Source organism: Crinia signifera, chromosome 11 (genome assembly GCF_055691185.1).
Source record: "Crinia signifera chromosome 11, ASM5569118v1, whole genome shotgun sequence".
Classification (NCBI taxonomy): domain Eukaryota; kingdom Metazoa; phylum Chordata; class Amphibia; order Anura; family Myobatrachidae; genus Crinia; species Crinia signifera.
Window position 1 is genome coordinate 15,903,305 of NC_139227.1, and position 27,792 is coordinate 15,931,096.

General features: G+C 48.2%; 2 protein-coding genes across 6 annotated transcripts in view; one reads left to right on the forward strand and one right to left on the reverse strand.

Moving 5' to 3' along the window:
- Nucleotides 1-14,536, reverse strand: part of TRADD (TNFRSF1A associated via death domain) — a 29,699-nt gene extending 15,163 nt beyond the window's left edge. Inside the window, exon 1 of one of the 3 annotated variants that reach the window (XM_083164147.1) lies at nucleotides 14,317-14,536. The gene's annotated coding sequence lies outside the window, so the exon portion shown is untranslated. Of the gene's footprint in view, nucleotides 1-11,120; nucleotides 11,185-11,917; nucleotides 12,026-14,316 lie in introns of those variants that run through there. The other 2 variants (XM_083164146.1, XM_083164148.1) reach the window with 2 other exon arrangements.
- Nucleotides 14,537-14,880: 344 nt separating this feature from the next.
- On the forward strand, nucleotides 14,881-22,984 carry PDCD2L (programmed cell death 2 like). 3 transcript variants are annotated; one of them, XM_083163855.1, is made up of 9 exons: nucleotides 14,948-15,106; nucleotides 15,362-15,409; nucleotides 17,430-17,615; nucleotides 18,173-18,336; nucleotides 19,272-19,341; nucleotides 19,430-19,755; nucleotides 21,104-21,217; nucleotides 21,808-21,953; nucleotides 22,040-22,984. In XM_083163855.1, exons 3-9 carry the CDS (start codon nucleotides 17,508-17,510, stop codon nucleotides 22,168-22,170), a joined length of 1,059 nt encoding a protein of 352 aa, XP_083019981.1. In that variant the 5' UTR covers nucleotides 14,948-15,106; nucleotides 15,362-15,409; nucleotides 17,430-17,507; the 3' UTR covers nucleotides 22,171-22,984. The 3 variants fall into 3 exon arrangements, with proteins under 3 accessions (XP_083019979.1, XP_083019980.1, XP_083019981.1); XM_083163853.1 differs by lacking the exon at nucleotides 15,362-15,409 and having other exon boundaries at nucleotides 14,881-14,992; XM_083163854.1 differs by having other exon boundaries at nucleotides 14,946-15,409.
- The last annotated feature ends 4,808 nt before the right edge of the window (nucleotides 22,985-27,792 follow it).

Consider the following 27,792-nt stretch of genomic DNA (forward strand, 5'->3'; position numbering starts at 1 on the left):
TTTAAAAATTTGTTCAATAGATCTATTGTAGGCATTATATTGAGTGCTATATGCTATGCTATAATTATTAGTGTGAGAGGCATCACCGATGGGTTTATCTTTGAGTAGCTCCTCTCTTGAGAGGGACCTAGTCTCATCAAGGGCCGCTTCCAGTAGAGTATCATCGTAGCCTTTATTTAAAAATTTATTTTTCATTTTTTCAGCACTGACCTCAAAATTGTTGGAACTAGAACAGTTACGCTTCAAGCGCACAAACTGTCCTTTGAGAACATTAGATACCCATCTATTAAGGTGATTGCTGGATGGACAAATGTATGAATTTGAATCTGAAGGTTTATAATAAACTGTAGTTTCCAGTTTATTATCCTCCACAAAAATTCTTAAATCCAAAAAATTAACCTCAAGTTTGCTGATATTAAATGTCAGCTGGATATTAAGACAATTTTTATTTAGGTAATTACAGAATTCATTGAGTTCTGTTTCTTGTCCCCTCCACACAAATAAAATGTCGTCGATATAGCGCCACCATTGAACCAGATTTGCACCCCAGCCATGGCCCTGCCACACCATCAGGTTTTCCCATCCAGCCATAAAAATATTCGCATAGCTGGGGGCAAATCTGGTCCCCATGGCAGTACCGACCTCTTGGATGTAAAAACACCCGTTAAAATTAAAATAGTTATTGAGTAAGATAAACTCAATCCCTTGTATCAATAAATTTTGCAGATCAGACGTGATATTAGTATTGATCAAAGCTTGTTTAACGGCATGTATACCATCCCCATGTTTTATAATGGTATATAAGGACGTGACGTCTGCCGTGATCAGAAAGCAGTCATCGTCCCATACAACATTGTTTATCTTATTTAAAACATCTTTGGTATCTTTAAGATGAGACCTATTCTTGAGAACAATTGGCTGCAAATGATGGTCAATAAAATAAGATAAATTAGCAGTGATACTGTTAGTGCCAGCGACGATGGGACGTCCTGGTGGATTTATTGTATTTTTATGAATCTTCGGTAGGAGATAGAGCACAGGTACAGAGTACTCCTCTCTCACCAAAAATCCAGCTGCATCACTGCTTAAAGTGCCCGATGTTACATAACCATCGATAAATGTTTTTAAATTTAACAAAATTCTCTGTGACGGGTCAGTCTTAAGTTTCTTGTAGGTGACACCATCATTAAGCTGACGTAAGGCCTCAGAGGTATACATGGCTTTGTTCAGAATAACAACTGCTCCGCCTTTGTCGGCCAGCTTTATTATAATGTTGATGTTATCCTTTAAACTATCCACGGCCTCTCTTTCAATTTTTGTTAAATTGTGTTTAAGGGTGGGTAAATTATCCTTAAGTATTTGAAATTCGCTATTAACTATTTTCTGGAATGATTCAATAAAACAACCCTTCATATATTGAGGATTGAAAACAGAGGGTTTCTTAAAGGGGGCAATATCCTGACTAGTATTACTAGGTTCCTTTGTTGCAAAAAAAATTTTTAAAGTAATTTTACGAATACATTTATTGACATCTAGATACAGATCAAAAAAATTGATTGTATTACTGGGAGCATATTTAAGTCCTTTCTGCAAAATGGATGTCTCTCCTTCAGTGAGTACATGATCACTAAGGTTATAGATTTTTGTAACCTTATCCTCTGAATTATTGATCGTAGGTTTGGGGTGTTTGAGCCTTCTTTTGGTCCTGTTTCTTTTACGTGAACCTACATTGGTTAGTATACCAACATCTGAATATTTGGCATCTGTATTTCTCACAGGGGGGGCGAGCCCAATGAAGCTCCATAAGGGAATTCTCCCATTGTCAGTAGGGATTCCAACTGTCGGGCATTTAAACAGTGGTGATTCCGATGTTGGTGTAGTGACTGTCGGAATACGGCACCCCCAGGAGCAGTGTCTCCTGCTCTCTCACTGTTTGGTAGTGGACTCCCGCATACCTCCCAACTGTCCCGCTAAACGCGGGTACGTCCCGATTTTTGGGGACGTTCACGCGTCCCTCCCGCGGCCGTCAGTGTCCCGCTGTGGAGGGGGGGCAGTTGGGGGAGCCCCCCCAATCTGACAGAATAGACGCCGCACGAGTGTCCCTGTTCTCTCATTGAGAAAGTTGGGAGGTATGCTCCCATCCCCCACCCCCATGGAACTTCAAGTCAGTCTCTCTTGCCCTCTCCACTATTACACCACCTGGCGGCTATCTGCCCCCACCCCCCCAATCTCCCACCTGGTGACTGTCTCCCACCCCTTCTGTCTGTGTTTCACATTGCCAGTGTCCATCTGTGTGTCAGCGTACGAGTGTCAGCATCTGTTTGTCAGCATCTGTGTCACCGTCCATGTGTCATCATCTTTGTGTCAGCATATGTCTGCATATCTGTGTCAGCATTGGTCAAGGTGTCAGCAATAGTGTGTCTGTGTGTTAGCTTCAATGTGTCTGTGTCCATGTCTCTGCATCCGTGTGTTAGTATCTGTCCATGAGTCAGCATGTCCGTGCGTCAGCAAGTCAACCATGTGTCAGCATTTGTGCATCAGTCTGTCAGCATCAGTCTGTGTCAGCGTGTCAGTGTCTGTGTGTTAGTGTAAGCATTTGAATGAGTACACGTGTGCCAGCATCTGAGTGTCCACGTCAGTGTTTGTCAACATCTGTGCATCACACCTAAGATTTAGGTTTATGCTGTGGGAGGGGAGATGGATAGGGTACGGAGCAGGAGGTGAGTTTTAGACTGGGGGTTGTTGAGATGTGGCTGCAAGAAGCTTGTGTCCTGTGTTAGCCCACATCATTTAGCTGAGACTTTCTGGGGCTTGTAGTGCCGCAGTAGCTGGAGAGTCAAAGGTTTTCTGCCTCTGCAGTGGAATGTATATCCTTATGCAATCTCTCATATTTGCTGTGGGGGTTGCAGGGTGGTTGGAATGTGGGGGAAGAGGGGGCTCTGCCTGTTCTGGCAGCTGTGGGTCCGTGTAGCAATGGGGAGAGATGCGCTCTGGGTAGGAGGACAGGCCAGGCATGGGAACCTGGTCACACCTCTATTGCACACAGTCATATACTATAGGAAAGGTCTCTCATCCCATGCACGATGGTAATGTGTTTGCTGCACACTCACACATTATATCATTTCCTTACTGGCATAGGTGTGGCTTTTCCTGTAAGCAGCAATTGGATTACACAGGAGAACTCAATAGAGCACACAGATCCTTATACAAGGAGCAGTCACTCCAGGAATTCTTGGCAACAGAGCATACATGCTGACAATCAATGTTGGTCGACATTCAGTAGGTCAACATCAACAGGTTGACATCAAGTGGTCGGCACTGACAAGATTTACATTTTTTTTTTTACAAATTTTTACCATCCACATGGACTTAATAGCGGTAAAGCATCCCAAAGCATGGCGGACAAGGAGAGTCATGTCGACTTTTTTGTTGGTTGTGTCCACCTACTTCCAATGTCGACGTTGTGCATGTTGATCTTTTGCTGTTGACCTAGAGATTGTCTGCGAGCTACACAACACCCGCGCTTGCTTTGTAGACACCTGAAATAGGTCGACGTGGCTAAGGCCGACAGGGTTGGTATTTCATGCCCTACCACCCATTACGGTATGGTGGGTAGAATAAAATAGTGCGCTGAGGGCAGCAAGCCATGCGAGGGGACGTGATACACTTTTACGATGTCCATGGCGTCTATGTCGACATTTGGGACAAGAAACCTTTCAAAATTCTTGTCGACCTTACTACAGCAAAATGTCTAGTTACAGCACTGTCCAAACTGTGGCCCTTATTCTGGTTCACTCGCAAAGGCTAATTCCTTCTCAAATGGACAAAACATTGCACTGCAGGGGGGGAGATGTGCAGATAGAATTAGATTTGGGTGAGTTATTTTGTTTCTGTGCAGGTAAAATACTGACTGCTTTATTTTTACACTGTAATATAGATCTCGCTTTGAATTAAAACCCCACCCAAATCGAATTCTCTCTTCACAAGTAACATCTGCCCCACCTGCAGTGCACATGGTTTTGTCCATTTGAGAAGGAATTTGCCTTTGCAAGGGAACCAGAATAAGGGTCTGTGTGCCTTGGATTGGTAGTCCAATCCAAGGCTAGACACGGTGAGATATGCACTACTTTTCTATTCGATTTTGGTTATAGATGCAAAATTGAATAGAAAATCGAATGGGCATCGAATGGTTTTTCTACATTCGATGCAGATTCGATCCCAATGCGCGTTCCCGTGTAGTGTACATCGATTAGAAAAATAGTTTGGTACTTATGTATTATCTGGACCATAGTTGCCTACCCTCCTGCATTCTGCAGGAGACTCCCTGAAATAGCAGCAATCTCCCTCTCTCCCTCATTAGTCTAGCAATCTCCCTCACGTCACCCAGCCCACATTACACTGTTACATTTTTGGGGATAAAAGGAACGAGAGACAGATACGTTTACAGTGAATCATCAGTAGCATTTCCCAGCACTTTACCAAGTATAGTAGCCTTTATTAACTGCTTTGGGGATCATCTACATTTGGATATAAGTCATTTTAAAAGAATTCTCTGAGATGTAGCAGTACACACCCACGCTTCTAGGTGCCACGTTCACAATCTCTTTTCACAATCTCTCCATATATGGAACTAGACACGCCCTTTTGGTAGAGCATGACACGCCCCCTCAATGAGAAACTGCAAAATTCCATTACGAACTATAATCTCCCTGAAACTAGTTTTCAAAAGTAGGCAAGTATGATCTGGACTCCCATGTTAAATGCACCCCATTTTTTCATACCCCTACTATCCAACTACGCATGGAGTTGATTTTATATAGTGTGGCGAGCGCAGCGAGCCACCGTGCCCGAAGCGTGGCGAGCCCCGCGAGGGGATACGGTCTCATAAGAAAACCGGGAGCCCAGATATTACATAAGTACCAATAGTTTTGTCAGGCAAGACTTTATAGTACAGATCTGCACTATATAGCCAAATTGAATACATTTTGCGTACCACTCAAATCGAAACAGGATTGAATCGCAAGTAAAATGGCACCGTGTGTACCCACTATAAGAATGACATCTAAAAACAATTTACTTAATTTAATATAGGTTTTTTTTCTTAATTTCTGAATAAGAAACTATTGGCCTAGGGGTGCCATGAACAGAATTCTGATACTAAGGCGATGATATTCAAAAAAGTTTGGCTACCATTGGACTAGTGATACTAGATGTTTGAATCTTTTTTAGATCTGCCCTAACACTGCGATAGAACGAGAGCTGCATAGGTTCGAGTGTACTTAAGAGCCTGTGAATTTGATGGTTGTTAAATAAAGCTATTGAAGATAGACAAAAGTGCCCAGGGGAAATATCAGGTTGAGTGGCAGGTAGATCTGCCAATCAGGTAGCATAGGGGCGGCAGCTTAGAGAGGGGTATATTAGGTGATGCTGGCAGGAAGTGCTTCCTCTTTGAGTCTGGATCCCCACCCTCCCTTTCATCTTTGCTGCTACCTGGCCTCTGGACCATCACCAAATTAGCTTCTATGGCTTTAATGATTAATCGGCTAGAAGGCGCTCTCGACCAGCAGTCAGGTGGGGTGTCAGGAGATCGATGTGCGGTATTGCCCCCCTTTGCCAGGACGGCGGGTGAGTCCCGCCAGGACATAGAAGGGGTGGTATGTCCGTCACAGCGCGGGCTGTACCTTACGGTAAGGGGTGTTATCGGATTGGGGCGTTTTAGGCGCTATCATGAGTAACACCCTGGGACTGGTGCTGGTCTCAAGTGCTTTCTTTGCCATCCCTTAGACAAATAGGGGTCACACCATTACAATAAATATTCATGACCTGTTTAAACTTACGCAGTGGTTGTCCGTGTCATTATTTATAGAATAAGGTGTTGTGTGAGTTATTTCTAGGCATAAGAGTTAAGTAACGGTATAGGCCAAGCAGCATAATTCATTAGTCGCCTTACAAGGAAAGTGTTAAAGATAAAGACATACGAGCTGTCATACAAGGAAGTGTAATACAGTTTAATACCTGGAATCAGACCTCATTTACAGAGTATACATCCCATACCAAACCACAGCCACAATCCACTACACGTAATGCTACACATTGTATTACACATTCACTTATAGTAAACATGTATATTGCATAAAAGCATTGTCTTTGTCAGAGTTGTTTAACTCCTGGAGTGAATGGATTGGCACATGCGCATTTTCGCACGTGCGCAAACCCCGACCAATTCGGCCCGCTATAAGCGGTTCTGAATTGGCCCAACGATTGAGAAGCACGGATGTAACTAACATTAATAATACGTTATATTTTTAGAGATGCCTCCTGTCTATGAGTGGTCTCAAAATATAACACCATGCATTGGAATACAGTCACAGTATCGGCTGCTGGGATTCCAACAGTCAGGGGCCCTGATCCGGCTTCACTTGTAATTTTGGGAGGATCCATAAAACTACAACTGCCAGCGGTAGCCTGCGGGGGGGGGGGGGCAGGGGCAGCACAGAGGAAGTCCGCCCCGCACATCAGGTACAGTGGCGTAACTATAGCCCCCCAGCCCCCGCGGTGGTGGGAGGCGCTGAGAAAGTGGTGGCGCCTTGGGGTATACGGGGCTATTGTTACCCGCTGCCGTCTCTGCCGGTACCTGGCCTGCCGCAGTTGTCTGCGGTCACGGTCCCGTCTCTCCCGGCACCGGCTCCTGCTATAATGAAAAGTGACACTTAGAAAATGGCTGCCCCCATACGGCAGACCGTTTTTGAGGATGCTAGAGACCACCACCTCCTATAGCATCCTCAAAAACTGTCTGCCGTATGGGGGCAGCCATTTTCTAAGTGTCACTTTTCATTATAGCAGCAGGAGCTGGGAGAGACGGGACCGTGACCGCAGACCGCGGTGGCAGGCCAGGTACCGGTATAATGTGATGTGGGGCGGCTCATCGAATTTTCAATAATTACGCCACTGGTCAGGTGACGCATTCTCAAAATGTTGCGATTGTATTGCTATTATGCGAGCATTACGCTGCATAGCGAAGTGTGCGCATATTAAATGTAGCCCCCTGGCTGTGCAGCGGCAGCACCCCCCTCCGACAAACGGTCCAGATACTCCTCCATTGTCAGAACCGCACCCATTCAATGCTTCATCGCCACCCGACAAATGCGCAATTGCCCCATGTGCGAATTCGTAGCCGCGCTATCAGGTCTAATCAGTCCCCATATCCTGGGATATGTGGGGCGTAGTGGTAATAAAATGACGCCATGACCACTATTACATTATCACCTGAACACTAGTATTGGTGCCAGCGCACAAGATAATTCCTGTCAATACATCGCCAACAATAATTCCTCTCGGCCAATCACCTCATGAATAGGACAATGTGATCACTCCCCGGCTACAATTTTGGATATTGATTTGATCGTGCAGTGCTAGCTTTTTGTGGCCCACATGTGGCGACCAAATTTACATAGGTGTGGTCATCTTAATGTGTGCACCATTGGTACCCGGCCACTTGACCCAACTCATCAAGTCTATTTACTACTGTACCAGTGAGACAGCAGTTAAACAGTCAACGGATTGCTACCACACCACATGGGCCTGATTCAGACATGATTGCTCAGCCCAGAGATCCATTTAGCCTCTGCCCCGCGCCCAGTGAAACCTGTCTTCCAAATGAATGTGTACACTGTGGTTAATGGATGTGTACGGCTGCAAATCCACAGGCTCAACACTGGCCACAACTCATCGCAACCGCCACGTAGCCCAGAACTTAGTGGCTGCGATGAATGCAGGCTATATGGCCTGCTAATGACGTCATACACCCTCTCTTTTCCACACCTGCCTTTTCCCAGGCACTCCCAGTGGGTTTTCCGGCATGCAGAGTTTTTATGGCCGCTGCAAACCCCCCCCCCCCCCCCCCCCCCCCCACACACACACACACGCAAAACAAACAGTCTCTGTCGCCCCCCCCCCCAGATATGCAGCGGCATTGTGTAAAAACAGTGATTTACAACGATACTAGATTAAACCCATTATGTGTCTGGAAACACCTAACCCGATGTGAGTTAGGTGCGCTACAGAAAAATGATATCACTATTTTCGGACTTTGACAACATATCTTGTGAAGTGTTTTTGATTTATTTGAACTCATACACATTAAATCCCCTTTTTTCACATAACCAATTAATTGGGGACGGGAGGATCGATGAGGAAGATCCCAACAAGGAATCACCAGGTCTTCAAAGGAAACTTCTGAGCTAAGTATTCCTTACAGGTACATCCTGTTGATATAGGCAAAGCGCCACCACACTATACTACCCTCTTTCTTGAATCTGTCACCCCCCCCCCCTCCTGGCACAGGGAGAGGCAGGTGTCACCTGGGCAGCGTGGGGTCCAGGGGCTGTTGGTGCAGCGGGCTGTTCGCAGTGTCTGTGATGCGCTGAGTGAACGGACACTGCGGACAGCGGCGGCAGAATTTGAAAATTCAAAAGATAGGCTGCTGATTGGCTGAGGGAGAGAGAGCCAATCAGCGGCCGAGGAGACTGTCAGCAGCACTTCAGGAGGGGGGGGTTGATGTCATCAAGCACCGCCCCTTAGTACTGCAAATCCCTGCCCCATCCCCCCTGCTGGAAAAGCTGCTGGAAATTAACACTGCTGCAGTAGAGATGCAGGGGGAGGGAGGGGGGGGGGGGGACACGAGGATGGTATCCGGGAGGGTTGCCTACCGCCATTCCAGGGGGCCAGGAGGGGGACCCGATTTTTCAAGGGTAGGCAACCCTGAGGTAGGAGCTGGATGGTGGGCACGTTATCTCTCTCCACGGCTAAGTAAATAGAACTCAAAGACCAGCCAATCAGCTCCTAACTGCCATGTTACAGGCATCATTTACCCAAGGAACTATAAAAAACACTCCTAAAGCATGTTGTGAGGGAATGTGATCACTAGAAGAACCCTGTATCTAAAACCAAGGGGTGTCCCCATCTTTCCTGTGCACACAAAGATGCTGTGACATATAAGAGTATGTAATCACTAGGGCAGCAGTTCTCAAACTGTGGGTCCTGACCCCAAAGTGGGTCCCAACCTGCTAAGCATGGGGTCGTGACTCCATGTTGCTGACCATCAGGCTGATGACTTTTGTAATCTCAGTCAGTGGTTCAAGGAGTCTGAAAAATCTGTTAAATTGTCTGTTATTTTAGACTCCTCCCATCATTTTGTGCCTCCACAATGCTGCCATGTATGTGCTGACTACACGTGTGATGTGATGGGTTATGGTATATCCAGGGCCGGAGCCACCACTAGGCAGCCTTAGGCATTTTCCTAGGGCGCCGGCCACTGGAGGGCGGCACTTGGGAGCCCCCCATCATGGAGCAAGTGGATAGGTAGTTCCACAGTGGCGCCCGCACTGTCCCCTACCCCCTTTGAGCCAGGTCCGCTGCGTCTGGAGAGCGCATTGGCGCCCGCACCATCCCCACACCCTGCCCCTCCCGGAGCAGGTGAGCGGCGGGGGGCTCCAGTCGTCCCCCCTGTCATGGAAAAGTGCCGTACATAGCACCGGCCCTGCCACCACCACCACCAGGTGCCTGTCCGAGGCAAAGTACGCGCCCCCCTGGCTCAGGGCAGGGAACAGGTCGAGCAGCTCCCAGGTCTCCCGCAGCACGTGCTGGGCTGGCCCAGGCTGCTGGTTGGTGGGGAAGGCTCTGACGGTGGACTGCGCCCTCCCGATACGAAGCTGAAGGACGGGAATGCAAAGTCTCCCCCATGTGTAGCAGTGCACGGCGGATTGTGCAGTCCCCCCCCCCCCGGAGCAGGTGAGTGGTGGGCGGGCGGCGGGGCACTCCCCCCCGCCTGGGGTGGTGCCGTACCTGGCACCGGCCCTGGGTATATCAGACTCCTCCCATCATTTTGTGCCTCCACAATGCTGCCATGTATGTGCTGTCTGCTCACTACACATGTGATGTGATGGGTTATGGTATATTAGACTCCTCCCATCACTCTGTGCCTCCACAATGCTGCCATGTATGTGCTGTCTGCTGACTAAACATGTGATGTGATGAGTTATGGTATATCAGACTCCTCCCATCACTCTGTGCCTCCACAATGCTGCCATGTCTGTGCTGTCTGCTGACTACACGTGTGATGTGATGGGTTATGGTATATTAGACTCCTCCCATCACTATGTGCCTCCACAATGCTGCCATGTATGTGCTGTCTGCTGCCTACACGTGTAATGTGATGGGTTATGGTATATCAAACTCCTCCCATCACTATGTGCCTCCACAATGCTGCCATGTATGTGCTGCCTGCTGACTATACGTGTGATGTGATGGGTTATGGTATATCAGACTCCTTACATCACTCTGTGCCTCCACAATGCTGCCTTGTATGCGCTGCCTGCTGACTACACGTGTGATGTGACGCGTTATGGTATATTAGACTCCTCCCATCACTATGTGCCTCCACAATGCTGTCATGTATGTGCTGTCTGCTGACTACACATGTGATGTGATTGGTTATGGTATATCAGACTCCTCCCATCACTCTGTGCCTCCACAATGCTGCCATGTCTGTGCTGTCTGCTGACTACACATGTGATGTGATGGGTTATGGTATATCAGACTCCTCCCATCACTCTGTGCCTCCACAATGCTGCCATGTATGTGCTGTCTGCTGACTACACATGTGATGTGATGGGTTATGGTATGTTAGACTCCTCCCATCACTCTGTGCCTCCACAATGCTGCCATGTATGTGCTGTCTGCTGACTACGTGATGTCATGGCCTTCTGCAGTAACTTGCTGGGGTCCTGTCATTATTTCTATTGTCTGATGGGGTCCCAGAGCAAAATAGTTTGAGGACCCCTGCACTAGGGGAACCCTATATCTAAAACATTGGTTCTCAACCTTGGTCCTCAGGACCCCCACACAGTGCACATTTTCCAGGTCACCAGTAGCTGCCCTCTGTATCACCAACTGTCACATTGTAAAAATGTACAAGTTACCTGGTAAACATGAACGGTGTGGGGGTCCTGAGGACCGGGTTGAGAACCACTGACCTAAAACCAAGGTGTGATCCCAGGTTCCCGTGCACACACAGGTGGGGTGAAATGTAATAGGAGTGTGCGATCACTAGAACACGGTACCTAACACCCAGCTGTGACCCCAAGATTCCAGGGTTGGTTTTGCCTTGTAAATAATTGCCGCTGTAAAAAAAACAAAAAAAAACATCCGTGATTGGCTGGCATACCGCACCTCTGGCAAATCCAGATTCTATTGCATATGCCCCCCTATCACATAGCCATCCTGTGCACATGCAAGTGGGGTCACATAAACCAAGAGCATGGGGTCACTAACAGGCGTAGGCAACCTGTGGCTCTCCAGCTGTTGTGAAACTACAAGTCCCAGCATGCCTTGCTACAGTTTTGCTAAGCCTGGGGCACACACAGCATGCTGGGACTGTAGTTTAACAACAGCTGGAGAGCCAAAGATTGCCTATGCCTGCACTAGGAGTACACATTATCTAACACCATGGGCCAAATGTATGTTTCGGGATAGGTTTTACATTTGTTTAAAGCGGCAATCAATTACATGGCAAAATCAACCTGGTTTTGCAGTGTAAACGATTGCTGCTTTAAAAAGCTGGGAAAACTCTCCCCAAATCTCTCACTTTCTGATTCTCACACCCTGTTACATTTGGCCCCATGTGTGCCCCAGTCATCTTGTGTGCATGCAGATGAAGTAACACGTAACAGGAGTACGTGGGGGTAGCATACCATATAAATGTGATCACTACTAGTCGAACCCTTGCTACCACCCAAGTCACAGGTTTGACCCCAGCCTTCCTGTACCCATATAGACAGGGTAACATGTAACATAGCGTCCCCCTATCACAGTATAGCAATACTATGTCCGATACATCCACATAACCAGCTTACTTTACCTGTTCGCCCAATTCTCAGTAGCAGTCTGAGTGTCAACTCTTCCGACAGTGCATGCAGCTCACACACCCCGGCCAGTGACGCTGCCATCAGCAGGAACCTGCCTCCCACTTAACTCTTACACTGCTGTACACACCAGGAAACACCTTGCAATTTATTACACACTATATACTTCCTTTCCCCAACACAGGCAGTAATAGCATCAGGTAGCAGGGCAGTCATCAGGGGGGTTCTGTGGGGACTCCAGTCCCGGGACCAGACAAAAGGGGGCCCATGACTGGAGTCTATAAAGTATAAATTGTTGTTAACAAAGTTCACATTTCCCTTGAAGCAATGTTGAGATTGAGACTGAGTAGAGAAACCAGTGCTGCAGAGAAAGGTCTCCCCAGGCACGCTGGGTGCCTTTTTTGTCAGTCCCGGGCTCCACAATTTGGACTATGTAAAAACCGGTCCGGGACATGTGGAGAGCGAGATTACAGCCTCCCCGTGTGGTCCGGACGGTTCCGGTTTTGTGACATGTCCAGACCATACAAAGAGGCTTTATTCTCCCACTCCTGCTCTCCCTGGTGACAGCTGTCACCTGAAGCCCCCCCAGGCAGAACACCCCCCGGACCAGACACTACAAGCTCTGGGATGCAGATTTTGATGTCCAGTCCGGCGGTCCGGTGACTTGTCAGGGTCCAGTTTTTACCCACACCCTCCACAATTTCTGATGGCAGCCCTGCCAGGCAGTAGCAGGATATTTCTACACTGGTCCGCATGGATAACTGGATAATGGGCTAGAAATATAATTTATTGATCTCATAGGTAGTTTTGGAAACTCAATTTGCGATGAAGAAGAAGAGCAATAATATAAACAACAATAATAATAATATTCATAACAATAATAATTATAATAATAATGATTAATAATAACAGGGGGGGGGGGGGGGGTTCCTAAAATTTTTCTGGATTTTCTTGCCTGATGGTCCTTATTGAGCAATCCAATTAAAGTCCTAGGTTTTTTTTTTTTGGGGGGGGGGGGGGGGGGGGGAGGCGGTGATAATGCACAGGATCCAGGATAAGTTGCCACACTTATGTGTTATCATAGGGCTGGTTATCAGGGAAAATGTTTTTCTGAGGCACATGAAGTATAATCCCTGATAAATGCTGGCTATCGGGGCTAACGGGATAATGATGGTAAATCACTCTGAACACCGCACTAATAGAAATAACAACAATGACAACAATACAGTAATAATAATATCGATAAAATACTAATAATAATACTAATAATATAATAATAATCATAGGAGGAAGTAGACTAGAAATAATGGTACTTATTTCCTAGCACGGCGCCCATCGCATAAGATTGTATGCCTTAATTAAAGGTGCCCACACACGTTACAATTATTGCATACAATATTGTATACAATATCGCATCTTATGGATCTCATGGATCTTATGCACCCATAAGATGCATAAGATCCATGAGATCCATAAGATAAAAGATCCATCAACACCAACCCGAAGCGTGGCGAGCGCAGCCGGCAGTGTCCCGCTGCGGGGGGCAGTTGGGAGTCCCACCCAATCTCACAGAATAGATGCTGTGCGCATGCGCACAACGTCTATTCGCGGCAGAAAACGAGGGCGTGGCCTAATTTACATAAGCCACTCCCTCATTTGCATACGCCACGCCCCCTTCTAGTGTCCCTATTTTGATCATCAGAAAGTTGGGAGGTATGTGTGCGCATAAATTAGCCTTCAAATCTTTTGTCCGTCCTGGGCAAAAGATTTCAGGCAAGCGCACATCTTCCCCACAGATTTCTCTTAAGATCCCGTGTGTGTTCCTATGGATCTTTTGTTACATCTTCTGATCCTTTCATGCAGCACGTAAGATCAGAAGATTTAGCAAAAGATCTGCGGGAGCGCATCCGATCGATTTTGGGCGATCGGTCGGAAATAGGCCAATCTGCAATAAAATCGTTCTAGGGTGTGGGCACCTTAAGTAGATTTTAAGTGTTCAAACATAAAGCTGGGTGCACATATGAGGACATGTGTACCCAGTGATGTCGGGGGCCCAGCACATACACACTTTCCGATGCCGGGTGTGTCGAGCAGAGAGAAGCGGGGTGGCATGGCTCTTGCTAGCGATAGGGGTGCCGGACGGGGTCCCGACAGTGGGGATCCCCACAGGCATTCCCCCGACGTCGGGATCCCGACTGTCAAAACACCGACAGCCGGGTTCCCGACGGCCGTCAGCTATTTTCCCTCGTGCGGGTCCACATCCCGACTGTCGGACCCCTATACCACACCCGGTGACAAGAGGCAGGGCCGCCACTAGTAATGTAGGGGCCCGGGACCCCCCTCACGCGCGCCGGCACCACGCCTCCCCCCCACACCCAATTACTATTATACTTACCAGCGGTGGCGGCGGCAGGCGGCAACGCAGTATCTTCTCCCTCCGGGCGTCGGGACTCGGAGCACTCACTGCACATTGCAGCCTGCAGAGTGCCGAACCTCTCTGTATCCTAGGCTCTGCGCTCTGCAGGCTGCACTGTGCATTGTGCGTGCCTGGCCGCCAGGTGGCATTGTGCGGGGTGGGGGGGGGCAGGACAGCTGTACCCCTGGCACCCCCCTGTCAGTGGCCCTGACAGGAGGGTATCACTGTGGGCCAAATGCACTAAGCTTCAAAAGTGATAAATTGGCGAGTGATAAACCACGAGCCAATCAGCTCCTGCCTGCCATGTCACAGAGTGTGTTTGAAAAATGTCAGAAAGGATCTGATTGGTTGGTTGTTTATCACTCTCCGTTTTATCACTTTTGAAGCTTAGAGAATCTGTTCCAGAGTCTTGTACATAGAAACCTCCTGAAGTCAGACAACGAGCTTCCAGTGGTGAGTGGGTTAATGTTATGCCCCGCCTTCTCTGACACATTCCGTGACCAGATGAGACTCATTAGCATGCCGCTGCGGATTGGCCGACTGGCGACAAATCTGATAGGCTGGTCTGTACAACGATCAGCTGGTGATGCTGGTGGGCGGCGCTGCTGCTGCTGAGGTTGGAGACGCTGTGAGTGACCCGTGCAGGCTGCGTCAGGTTAGGTTGCGTTGGGTTTGTGTGACTCGCTGCATGCAGCTAGCACATGTACTGGGAGAGAGGCCTGTGTGGTGCTGACAGGCATAGGAGGGCTGCTGGTGAGACTGCTGGCAGGCATAGGGCTGGTGGTGAGACTGCTGGCAGGCATAGGAGGGCTGGTGGTGAGACTGCTGGCAGGCATAGGGCTGCTGGTGAGACTGCCGGCAGGCATAGGGCTGCTGGTGAGCCTGTTGGCAGGCATAGGAGGGCTGCTGGTGAGACTGCTGGCAGGCATAGGAGGGCTGCTGCTGGTGAGACTGCTGGCAGGCATAGGGCTGCTGGTGTGACTGCTGGCAGGCATAGGAGGGCTGGTGGTGAGACTGCTGGCAGGCATAGGAGGGCTGCTGGTGACACTGCTGGCAGGCAGCACAACTGCAGGTAACCAGCTCCTCTTCCTGGTATTGTGTCTGAGTGTTCTAGTGTCCTTGGCTACATATAGGAGGAATGTACTGTGATAATATATGTATTTTATGTACAGCATGAAGCCCAGCCATTTCCATATGCCTGTTATATATCAAAGCCATGATAACCTAATTAATATATATAATCCCATGCACCCCGAGAAGTCATCCAGATAATGTAGATTGCAAGTTTTTACTGGAAATGGATCTGGGGATTCCTCTGACAGGTCCAATGCTGGCAGTAGTGACAGGGGAAACTATATTTCTGTATTGTAATATATACTGAAAAAGATGATTCAGAAGTAGCCTTAAACTGCAATATGAGCTGATACATTTTGGGTCTACCACTAATTAATAATGAGAAGAAAAAAGCCTTCAGCGCTTCGTACATGCGCACATAAGCTGTAAGCACATAATCACTTCCTGGGGTCCACAGCAGTGTTTATAGCAGGCATGTCAAAACTGTGGCCCTCCAGCTGTTGTGAAACTACACATCCCAGCATGCCTTGCCATAGTTTTAGCATTCCCTAATAGCAAAACTGTGGCAAGGCATGATGGGACTTGTAGTTTCACGCCAGCTGGAGGGCCACAGTTTGGACATGCCTGATTTAGAGGCTGTAAATTCGCAACTTGTTGGGGAAAATGCTTCCATCAAATTAAGAAAATCTGTGGCTGCTATCCAAAGGCTTCCGATGTCCATCACTACATATTGATTATCGATACTGGGCATACATACGGCCCATAGTACACCAGCATGATGCCTGCTAAGGCGATTGACAGGAAGTGGGCATCTGGGGCTTAGAAAAATGCAGGTGTGACAGAAAAATGGCTAGGCGGCCTAGGAAAATGCAGGAGTGCCCAAGCATTTATGGGAGAGTGTGTGACGTCTGCTCCTGGGCAGATTTTGCTGTTTTTATTGCAGCCGCTATGTAAGTCCCTGGCTACTCCTAGCTTGTGATTACTGGTGCCCAGTGGAAAAATAATTTGATGGTAAGCGTCTAACGAATAGTTTTGGATATTTTCGCTTGTCTGCAAACTCTTAAGGCCCATACACACTTGGCGACTTTGAGCTGATAGTCGCTCAAAACAGCTGCGCGCTCCCGCATAATCACCAGAAAAGCCGTTTATCTGCTGGTATTACCAGCAGATGAGCGGCTTTGAGGACGGGTTTGCATAGCTCTGCATTATGCAAAGGTCGCCGGGCAGGGGGAAAGTGGCTCAGTGTGTATGCACTGAGTGGCTTTCCCCCCCAGCGATGAAAACGATCATCGCTGTCCATACACACTGGGCAAAATCGCCCAATGTGTATGGTTCTTAAGACCTCTATTCGCAAGGTGGGATTTCAGTTTAGCGGGCAGTGTTTACAGGTCAAAACTAATTTCACTCAGCAGCAATCGGTTCTGAATCAGTCCCTTTAAGCAAACCTGGGTGAGATGGCAAATTGTCCCTCACACAAGTACTGGTAACTATCTGTTCTATATACTAAAATAGTTTATTGTTCCTTAGGGATGGCCATCAGTGCAGTCTCCATCAATGGTTGCCATCGATAGTAATAAACTGTGTGATTGACCTTTGATAGTTTTACCTATCAATGGTCATCCATTTTCTTTGACTAGTCTGTGGGCCAATCAGAATGTAGGGGTGGGGCTTCACATGTGTTGGGCAGAGCTATGCTCTGTGTCCCAGCACTTTTGGGGGGAAAAAAGAGAATCTGGTTTCCCCCATCGATGGCGAAAGTATTCACCATCGGCTATAGACATCAATGATTTTGAATCGTCGATGGCCATCCCTATTTTTCCCGGATCTTTTACATAAAATGTTCTCTTTATTCATATTTTTTTTTTTTTATGTTGTGCATCTTTTTTTGGGACACAGTCCTGCCTTGTCTAGATAGCCAGTTATCCAAATGCAATGTGACATTTTCATTTCTGTACATTATTCTTTAATGACAGCACTTTTTTATTAATCCCCCAAATAATTGTTGTTTTACCCCACAGAGTACCAGTGTTTTGAGTAATGAAACCCTGGTGTTACAGTTTTCCTGGCAAGTGTGCCTACTGCCCCTTCCTGAGGTGATGGCGCAAGCCCCTTCCATTGGGCAGCCGGTGCTGCTGGGATTTAAAGATGCGGTACTAGAAGGCAAAGGCTCTTCGTGGGATGTCAGCAAGATAGGGGGTCTGCCGGTGAGATCGGAGGGCTTTGTGTCTGTCAGTGCTGTCTAATAAATTAACATAGTAATCTTGTTTATTCCAGGATCATGGGAGATCAGAAACCCAATGTTTCGGGGCTTACTATTCCAGGCCCCAGATGGAAAGGGAATCTAGCCATTTAACTAGAAATAAAGACATGATTGAAAATGGAGATTTACGCCTTGTTTTAGATGTTTGTGAAAAAAATTAAAATTAACAGTAGACGTCTTCAAAGTTCTGATCATTTGATTTGCCAAAGCATTGAACTGAATAAATCAAGTTTAGGAGCTTTCTGCCACAGTAAGGCCCACATTGTACGTAGTATTGTAATTGGGAGGCCTACTTGTCAAACTGACCTAGTGGATTATAAAGGAATTGCAGGAGGCACAATCCCATTGGTTGAAGATGCACATCAATGACTGTAGTCCTGTCGGCCAAATGTAACAGGATTCTTTTATACTGATTGGTTGCTGTGGGCAACTTCATATTTAGAAGGTTTGATAAATCCCCCCTTAAGGATAACCTGTACCAATAAATGTTTCTTTTGGCAGGACACCCCGCCACATGTGACCCTTCTCTTTCCATCATGTCCTCTGTGCTCGTCGGTCCTCTGTCACGTTGTCCAAGTGTACTGTCCATTGGAAGGCTCACAGTACCACCGCGTCATCCACGTGTTTGCATGCAGCAAGAAGACGTGCTGGGGGAAGCCGGAGAGGTAACAACATAAAACTTATGGATGACTAAACCTGCGGGTCACATGTCCCTGCCTCTCCTGTAAAGGGGGGGTTAATAAAGTTACATATTCATACTAGATTATAACTTTACAAATATGTATAGTAAAGGGTGGAGATCACACGGAACAGTGATGGCTAACCTTGACACTCCAGCTGTTGTTGAACTGCACATCCCAGCATGCCCTGCATCAGGTTTGGTATGGCTAAATAGTAAAACTGTAGCAGGGCATGCTGGGATGTGTAGTTCAACAGCAGCTGGAGTGTCAAGGTTAGCCATCACTGACCTAAAACAACCCGGAGGACCTATTTTACAAGAATTCATTAGAAGGGCTAAAAGGGAGAAAGCGTCTCAGCAGCCCTGCGCATGTGGCATAATGGTGACGGGATATATTCCGTGATTGACCAGGCGCATTTATGGGAGGTGACGCAGACGTGACTCGACCGTTTCAGGAAAGCGTCGCAGCTTGTGACTGAGACCCCTCCAGTTTCTTATTAGAAACATCAGCGACATTTGCTTATTTTAGCACAGCAGCTATGTACTAAATCACAGCTGCAAAAACATGGGCAGACCGCTTTATAACCAAGATGTCGCAGAGAATGTTCCCTCATCATAGGAATACCCCTAAATGTCAGCCTTGTGCTGCTATGACCCTATCACCGGGCCGCCGCTGCGGGTGCAGCCTCATACACCTAGATCAGAATTCCATGAAAGTTAGTGTCATTGTAAATGTAGTGGGTGTGAGATGTAGAGTGAGTGTATGCTAAGCTCCGCCCAGTGGGTGTCGCCATTCTACGCTCTCACCTATTTTATCTGCAGTAGCACTATAATTAAACTGCATGAAGACTGTATCACAGCGGTAACTGTATTATGTCCTCTGGCGTATTTAGCACTAACATTTCTCTTCTCTGGCTGCAGTTGGGTGGCCTTACGATCCCAGTGCCTTGAGGAACATAAGCCACAGATCACACCGTCCGTGTCACAGCAGGTACTTCCTCAGATCTTCATGTATGCTGTATAAACATGACCTTAATAGTGGTTGCCTTACTCACGGACTGCCTACCTTCTCTGTGCAGGAAAACCAGATGTCTGCTGCGGATTGGTGCGATGACGCAGATAACTGGGGGTTTGATAGCGATGAACCTCTCGCAGCTCCCGCAGTAACACATGCCACAAGTTGCCCTTCTGTGCCCCTGCAGACAGACTGTTCCTCACAACTCCAGAACCTCTCTCTCATGGACCCGTCGGAGCCAGTGCAGGCTTATGACAATGTATTTCAGTCTTATTATATGGCGGTGGCGGAGGAGGAACAATGTGAGTGGGACACGGACCTGGATCATGCTCGCCGTCTACTGCGGGAGTACGAGCAGCAAGAGGCGACCATAATGGAGGATGTGCAGAGGTGAGGTCACAAGCTGGAATTGGATTTGTTTTACTACAATCTTAATTGCTTAATGGCCCGCAAGTTGTGGGAGACAACATATTTGTGGTCAGACCCCTGCACCCACAGAAGATTGGACTAATCTCCCACATCGCACCCACTACCTAGAGAAGTGGGCAGGATGGGGAGACTATACCTGACCTTTATGGCTCTATAGAGGGGGAAGGGCTAAATCGGGCATGTCCAACCTGCGGCCCACCAGCTGTTGTGAAACTACACATCCCAGCATGCCTTGCCATAGTATTGCTATTAGGGAATGCTACAACTATTGCAAGGCATGCTGGGATGTGTAGTTTCACAACAGCTGGAGGGCCACAGGTTGGACATGCCTGGGCTAAATGATGCAAATTGTATAACGTGGCCCCACCTCCTCTGCATTCTGCCGGTGTGGGGATTAGCAACCAGACTGACCCCCATATCAATTTGATTTTTAAACATTACAAATAAAATTCATACAAGCTACAGAGTAAGGAAATTGCAACAATACATAGTAATATAATTGCAGCAGGCGCGTCACATGAAGCATAGAGAAATGGAACGCATTAAAATGAGCTTGAAGAACTGTAGTAAGGATGAGATGACCAACCAAAAAAAGGGGGAAATATAGGTGGACACAGAGTATGGAATAGACATTGTAGACACGTGGTAGAGGTAGTTATTGACCTACAAACCTAGTAAAGGAAGCCGCATAATCTGAGGCCACTCCCCTTGTATATATATGTCGCCACCTTTCCATGAGCCAAAGTACTATTAATTAGAGAAATACAGCTGGTGTTCCTTCTACGATCAGGGCAGGGTGCTGTAGTATGGGCTAGCGGGGCAGGCTGGGCCTGGTGATCTATGCCAGTACTGTGCTTTTCCCGAGCTCACCGGTGACAGGGGACGGCCAGGCTGTTCTAAAATGGCGCTGCTAGGGGAGCAGGACACATTGGGGCAGATGTACTAAGCCTTAACAAGAGATAAATGAAAGGGTGATAAGGAGAGATAAATGTCCAGCCAATCACCTGCTAACTGCCATGTTACAGGCTGTGTTTGAAAAAAGTCAGTAAGGAGCTGATTGGCTGGACGTTTATCTCTCCTTATCACCCTTGCATTTATCTCTTGTTAAGGCTTAGTGCGACCCGGCTTGCCTAGTGTAAAAGGGGTATAAGGGATCTAGTAAGATCACTTAGAAAATGCCCCTAAATCGTGTGTAGGCCACTTGAGACCTGACAAACCGCGGGCATGTCTGTTTACTCATGTTCTATTGTTATTATAATGGTACAGTATATTTGGAAACACTACTGTGTATGTTATTATTTTCTGGCAGCCTGGAGGGTAAAGGAGAACGGGAGAAATATGAGAAGTGTGAGCTGCGGAACTGCAACCTGGCGTTCTACAAGTTCCTGAAGAAGATCTCATCCTGCCGGCAGCAGATCCTCAGGTTATTACCTAGAACTGGTAAACACTGGTCCGGTTATGTCCTTATTGTTGATTTAAATACTCGCACAATTGCTTTACGTAGATGTATAACGGTAGCATCTTTCCTATCTGCCAGCCATAAGTAAATGGGCTGCCCGAAGATAAAAGGTTTTAAGACTTATTACAATAAATAACTAAAGGCTTTACCACCCAAAACAGTTATCGGTGCACATAGAGGTGTCCAAATATCTTCCAGCACTTCAATTCCTAATGCCACCAATGGTTTAGCACTGCTGTCCACTGTGCGGCTAGGTTTTGTTCCATACAGTCTGCAGTGTCCCTGCTTCCCTGCTAATCCCCTTCCTTCATGCACCAATGGGAAAGGCTGTGACTTTACTGCCAAGCTGTGATGGCCCGGAGAAGCTGACTGGCTGTTAGAGGGAATACTGCCCCACTTGTAAGTAACATGTAGTACATTAGACTAACACCCTTTAAGTGCCAACATCTCTGAGAGATGGGTAAAATATGCATCTTTCAGATAAGAAACAGACCATCATCCTTGCCGTATATGCATTTGTGACGACCGACACCTTGACCTTTCTGACCCCACAGATATTCTTGGAATGGAACCCCATTATACATGAGCCTTCCCGATGTTGCATCCAAACCTCCCTCTTGCACACGTTGCGGGGGAAGGAGAGTATTTGAATTTCAGCTGATGCCAGGTCTCGTAACAATGCTCCATGGAACAAAGGCTGGTAAGTGACTCACCTGATACGTCAGTGGATGCAGTGCTGTGACTCACCTGTGTAGGGGATGTGCCTAATGCTTGTGTATCTGATAGATCTGTTGCTGGAGTTTGGGACCGTTCTTATTTTCACCTGTGGGAGGAGCTGTTGGGAGGCCAGCGACAAGGCCCCAGTGCAGGAAGCCTGCGTTGTACAGGAAGATCCAGACCAGAGATACTTTAAATAAGTGGAATTCTTATACTGTGAGCATTTCCTGAGAAGCGGAGAGAAAACGTGCACAGAATAATCAGCTTAGAAAGCAAATTACACGCTGCTTGCTGGATTTCTGCCGCAGGATCGTCCACTTGAAGCCAAGTCTTTTAACTTTGTTACACTCTGCTATATAAAGTCAGGCTGGGAGGATCAGTATAACTCCATCCGTTTGTTCTGGATTTATATTATTCATTTCACAACTTTGGCCTTGCTGGCTGGCAGATGAGGCTTCCTAATGCTTCACAGGGATGAACAGCTGAATATTCGATAATGGGGATCATTGTATTAGGAAGCAAAATTAGTTCTATTGTATGGAATATGAGACTGCTAATGCATTATATAGAAGTGTTTACTTCAAGGCAATCGTTACTAGCTAAAATTTGCTTTTCTGTCATTCATGTAAGTGGCGATACTAACTAGTCCATCAACCGTGCTGCTGTCTTAAATACGCTACAGCAGTCAAAGCCGTGTATGGCCATCCGGTCCTTCTTGAGCCGCCGAGTACCTTCCCGGGCAGCAGGATCGGATGTGGTACTGTCATGTCATGTGATGTACTGTACTGTATGAGACCTTGTTCCCCCGCCTCCGGGAGTGGGAGTTTGGCAGTGCAAGCAGGTGTGTTCTCAGACTACGAGCCAATGTGCGTGGGACTGAGCATCAGATCGGATAGGATTTCAAACACATGCGATTTTGGACGATTTCTTGTCCTGACCTGGGTAAAATTGGCCCAAAAGTGTATGGGGGCTTTAACGGCCTGTGTGTTAAAAATATAATTCCTAACCAAGGCACTTCTGTGTGGAGATGTTATGGTCTCTGTTTTGGTTTCTTTATACGCACCAAAAACATACTGCTAATTTAAGTGACTTCTGACAATGAAAATAAATTAATCCGGTTGTGTCTGTGATTGGGAATAGGGATTGTAAACTCCATATCAGTCAGGGAATGATGTGAGTGATCCTCCTTTTCCACTAGACAAACCGTCTCACTACCCAGCTTGCTAACCCTTTCCCACTAGTCTGCCTATGCACCAAGCACCGGAATGCAAGAAGTTCTGGGGCTTGGATGCAGTTGGCAAAACCATCTTTAATTGGCTTTGCCCTATAGAAGCTTATAGGATTCTTTTGAATTTCCTGCTGCATTGAATTCAATCAGATCCCTCCTAGCACCCACCTTTGCTCATATGTCACTAGACGTGTGCAGATAGGATTTTGCCACAAGAGCTGTTTTTTGTGATTTTCTGCAAGCATATCGTGTTAGTGAATGCTTTATGCTCAGGAAGGCGAGTGGTGGGATGGTTGGGATTCTTTGTACTATTCTCATCCTTGCCTATCTGACCCTCTCCATGCGGGAGAAAATGCTCTGTTCCTGGACTTCCCTGGTAATGTATGATTGCCATCACCTGTGGTGAAACACCTTTACCTAGCTCCCCACAGGTGATTTTTTTTTTCTAAATTTTAAGGCCCCCATACACTATGCGATTTGGTCCCGATTTCACCCGATTCAGATGGATCGGGCAGTGAAATCGGGCCAAATCGCAGGTATAGACACCCGGTCCGACGCAATGCGCGGTCCCGTGCGCATCGGGTCAGAGTTGGGAGGTCGGACCGGCTGCACATAAGATTTTCTAAATCTTATGTGCAGCCGGGCAGGGGACACAGGCGGCGGATGCTGGCGAGGGAGATGGGCAGGGGGAGACGGAGCAGGGAGCTGTCAATGCTCCTTCCGGTGGAGGGAGTAGGGGGGGGGTGGGGGACGCTTCTAGTAGTGAAGAGGCAGCGGACGCTGCGGGGGACACAGGCGGCAGTAACGTAGAGGCAGGCAGGGGGAGCCGGGAGCTGTCAGTGCTGGAAAAAAAAAAGCTCATACAATGAATGGGCAGAATGTGATTGGCTGAGCGCTCTCTCAGCCAGTCAGCAATTGGCTGAGAGAGCGCTCAGCCAATCACAGGCCGCCCATTCACTGTATGGGCTTTTTTTTTCTCCAGGGCTGACAGCTCCCGGCTCCCCCTGCCTGCCTCTACGTTACTGCCGCCTGTGTCCCCCGCAGCGTCCGCTGCCTCTGGGCTACTAGCAGCGCCCCCCAGCCACCTCGCAGCGTCCTCCACCCGCCACCTGGATGTCCCTTGCCCCCCTGCTCCCTCCACCTTGTAGCTCCCCGGGAGCTGCAAATGATACATCGCATGCGATGTATCATTTGCAAAACTTGGCACATCAGTGCCTAATCGTGTGTCCCCCTCCCGGGGAGCTGCAGGGGGAAATCAGGTCCGACTTGTCCTTAGGACAAGTCAGACTAATGTATGGGGGTCTTTAGTGCAGTGTGTGATCTGTTGCTGCAGATGTAGCAGTGGATCACTCTGTGTAAACATTGGTCATCTGAATAACCTTCAGGCTTAAGGCCCCCATACATTAGGCCGACTTGTCTTTAGGACAAGTCGGACCAAATTGTCCTGTGAGCCGCCCGGCAGCTCCCCGGGAGGCTCACATACAATTTGTCACTTGATGTGCCCAAATTACATGTGATAAATCGCTTGCGATTTACCACATGTAACGGGGAGGTGCGGGGCAGGGCGGGCGCTGGTGATCCTGGGGCGCAGGGAGCCGTGTAAGAAGCCACTGCCCTCAGCGGGAGCAGTGGGGGCAGCGCAGAGTACCAGGGAGCCGGGCCGGGCAGGAGAAGACGCTGCCGGGCAGCGGTGGGACTCGGGAGCAGCAGAACACTTAAAAAAAAAAAAAAGCCCATACAAACGCATAGGAAGCCATTGATTGGCTGAGACCTCTCTCAGCCAATTAGTGATTGTGTTCTGCTCCCGGCGCCACTCGCGCTGCCTGGCAGCGTCTTCTCCTGCCTGGCTCTCTGGTACTCTGCGCCGCCCCCCTGCTCCCGCTGACGGCAGCTTCTTCTCCTCCTCTGCCGGGCTCCCTGCGCCGCTCCCCTGATCCCTCCGCCCGGCTCTGGTAGGTCCCCCCGCCAGCTGCAGTCCCCGCACGGCTCCGGGCAGCACATAAGATTTAAAAAATCTTATGTGCAGCCCGTCCGACCTGCTGACTCCGATGCTCACGGGGCTGCGCATCGGGTCGGAGGTCATGTCTCCATATGCGATTTGGGCCGATTTTACGGCCCAATTCATCTGAATCGGGCAAAATCGTGCCCAAATCGCATAGTGTATGGGGGCCTTTACTCAGGTTGACCTGGATATTCATGGGTGCGTTTTGCCACCTCTAGATGCTCCAATGACATCGGCACCGTTCTGTAAATGCACAGTTGAACAAACATCAGAGATGTATGTAACTGATCTTTTGTACTTTGAATAGTCCTGAACGTTGTACTTGTAAGCAACATTGTAGGAGTCTTACTTACTGTATATAGGGCCTGTAATAATGGTCTGGGGTTGGGTACCGTTAGGCTGGTTTCACACACTCCGGCTCCTGCCGGACGGTGAAATCCCGCACGGCCAGGGAGCCGTGCCGCACGCACTAGTTTATCATGGAAGGGATGGCCACAGCCCGGCAGCCGTCCCTTCCAGTGGCGGGATCCTGCTGCAACCGTGCGGCCGGGTCGTGGCCGTCCCGTGTGAATGGACACAATAGTGTCCATTCACAACTAATGTGTGCGGCACGGCTCCCTGGCCGTGCGGGATTTCACCATCCGGCAGGAGCCGGAGTGTGTGAAACCGGCCTTAGAATATACATTTTCTGCTGGTGAAATATTCTTGAGTCTTTAAAGTTTGGCCCTGACTCCACTCAGTCTGAGCAGGGGGCATGATGGGAAATGCTGCCATGTGACTGGGAATGTGAAACCGGATGTTACCGAAAACCATTGATGAGGAATTATATTATAGAGCAAGTACAGCCTTTTATTATGAATGATAAATAGCAGTGGTTGGTACATAACAGGGACTCCCGCCTATGCACTTAAGGTGGCCATACTCTTATGCGATTTTTGGCTAATTTCACCCGATTCAGCCAGATTGGGATGAGAAATGGGGTAAAAAGCATCCAAATCGCGTGTGTCCAAGGCCTGGCCCTTTCATTGAACCGACTGCACGTGCAGCCATCAGAGCATTTTGCAGCTGCTTTTGCATTTGATTTCTCTTCTACTACCCCCAGCAGCTTCCCGGGAGTCTTCTTTACATGCTATCAATCGCGTGCTGTTTATTGACTAGTGTATGGGAGCCTTTACATTACTGTGAGGAGGGGAGGGAGGGGATGAACTTACGCCACTGGCAGGGCCGGCGCCACCACTAGGCAGCTCTAGGCATTTGCCTAGGGCGCCGGCACCTGGAGGGCGGCAGTTCGCCCCTCACCCCCAGCACTGTGGTACCTGTGAAGAATCTTGCGTCCCCGGCGTCCCTGCTGAGTGCTGGTGCGTGCAGGGGTGTCCGTGCCGCCGGGGGCTCCTGCGGCGCTGTTATTGTGTATAAGCTTGTCGCGGCCAGCAGGGTCCCTACAGTGAATAGAAAATAACTAGCGCTATGCGCGGGAAGCGCTAGTTATTTTCTATTCACTGTAGGGACCCCGCCGGCCGCGGCCAGCTTATACACAATAACAGCGCCGCAGGCTCCCCCGGCGGTACGGACACCCCTGCACGCACCAGCACTCAGCAGGGACGCAAGTTTTTTTTACACAGGTACCAACCTTCCCCCCCCCCCCCGGCACCGGGGCGCCCCCACCCCGACTTGCCTGGGGCGCTCCGGTGCCTTGCACCTGCCCTGGCCACTGGTCCCATAACATAGCTAGGAGGATGGGGTACAAAAGTTTGATGAAATACATTTAGGATAAGTTCTGTATATATTGTTACAGGAATTAGGAGATCTCCCTTATTAATCCAGGAAAGTGATGTAACCATTGCTTCATGCCGGAATTAACGGATCCATGATGTAGAACATGAGAGATTGTTGCTTAGTTAATAGGCTTGTGCTGGTAGGGGCTAAACAGTAAACTAACATCTTTAGCTGGACACCGGTCCTCAAACGTTTTCCAGACCACCTGGCTGGGGCACAGGTGTAGTCATTACAAATACCCCTTTTAGACATACTACCCGGGATTTTCAACCCAGGTCACTCACGGGATTTTAGTAACAGACCCCCTTTCACACAACACCTCAGATCTGGGAAAAACCCGGGTATACCCCTTTCACACATAAGCCAGGCTTTTCAAGCATTTCAGTGTTTCATCATTAAAATAGGACACTTTGCTGTCTCACAATAATTACATCATCCAAAGGTGGGGGCTGACTACAAAAGGGCCTGTGTGGGGTTCCCACAATACATTGCTGTTATGGCTGCTGAGAACATGTGGAGGATGGAGAGTTTGTATGCTCTTATGGATTTGCTGTGTTATGCAGGCTGTGATGCTGCACATGCTGTTCATTGTTGCACAGTGTGAGATGCAGAGAAGGAGGTATAATTTTTCTCATCAGAAGACGCCCCGGCAGCAAAGAAAAGCAACATCGAGGGCCAAATGTAATAGGGTGAGAGTTTCAGAAAGTGAGAGATTTTGGGAGAGTTTTCCCATGTTTTTTAAAGCAGTAATCAATTATACCCCTTTTACACCGCCGAAAAATCCGGGTCAGCGGCGGGTCAGACCCGGATCTTCGG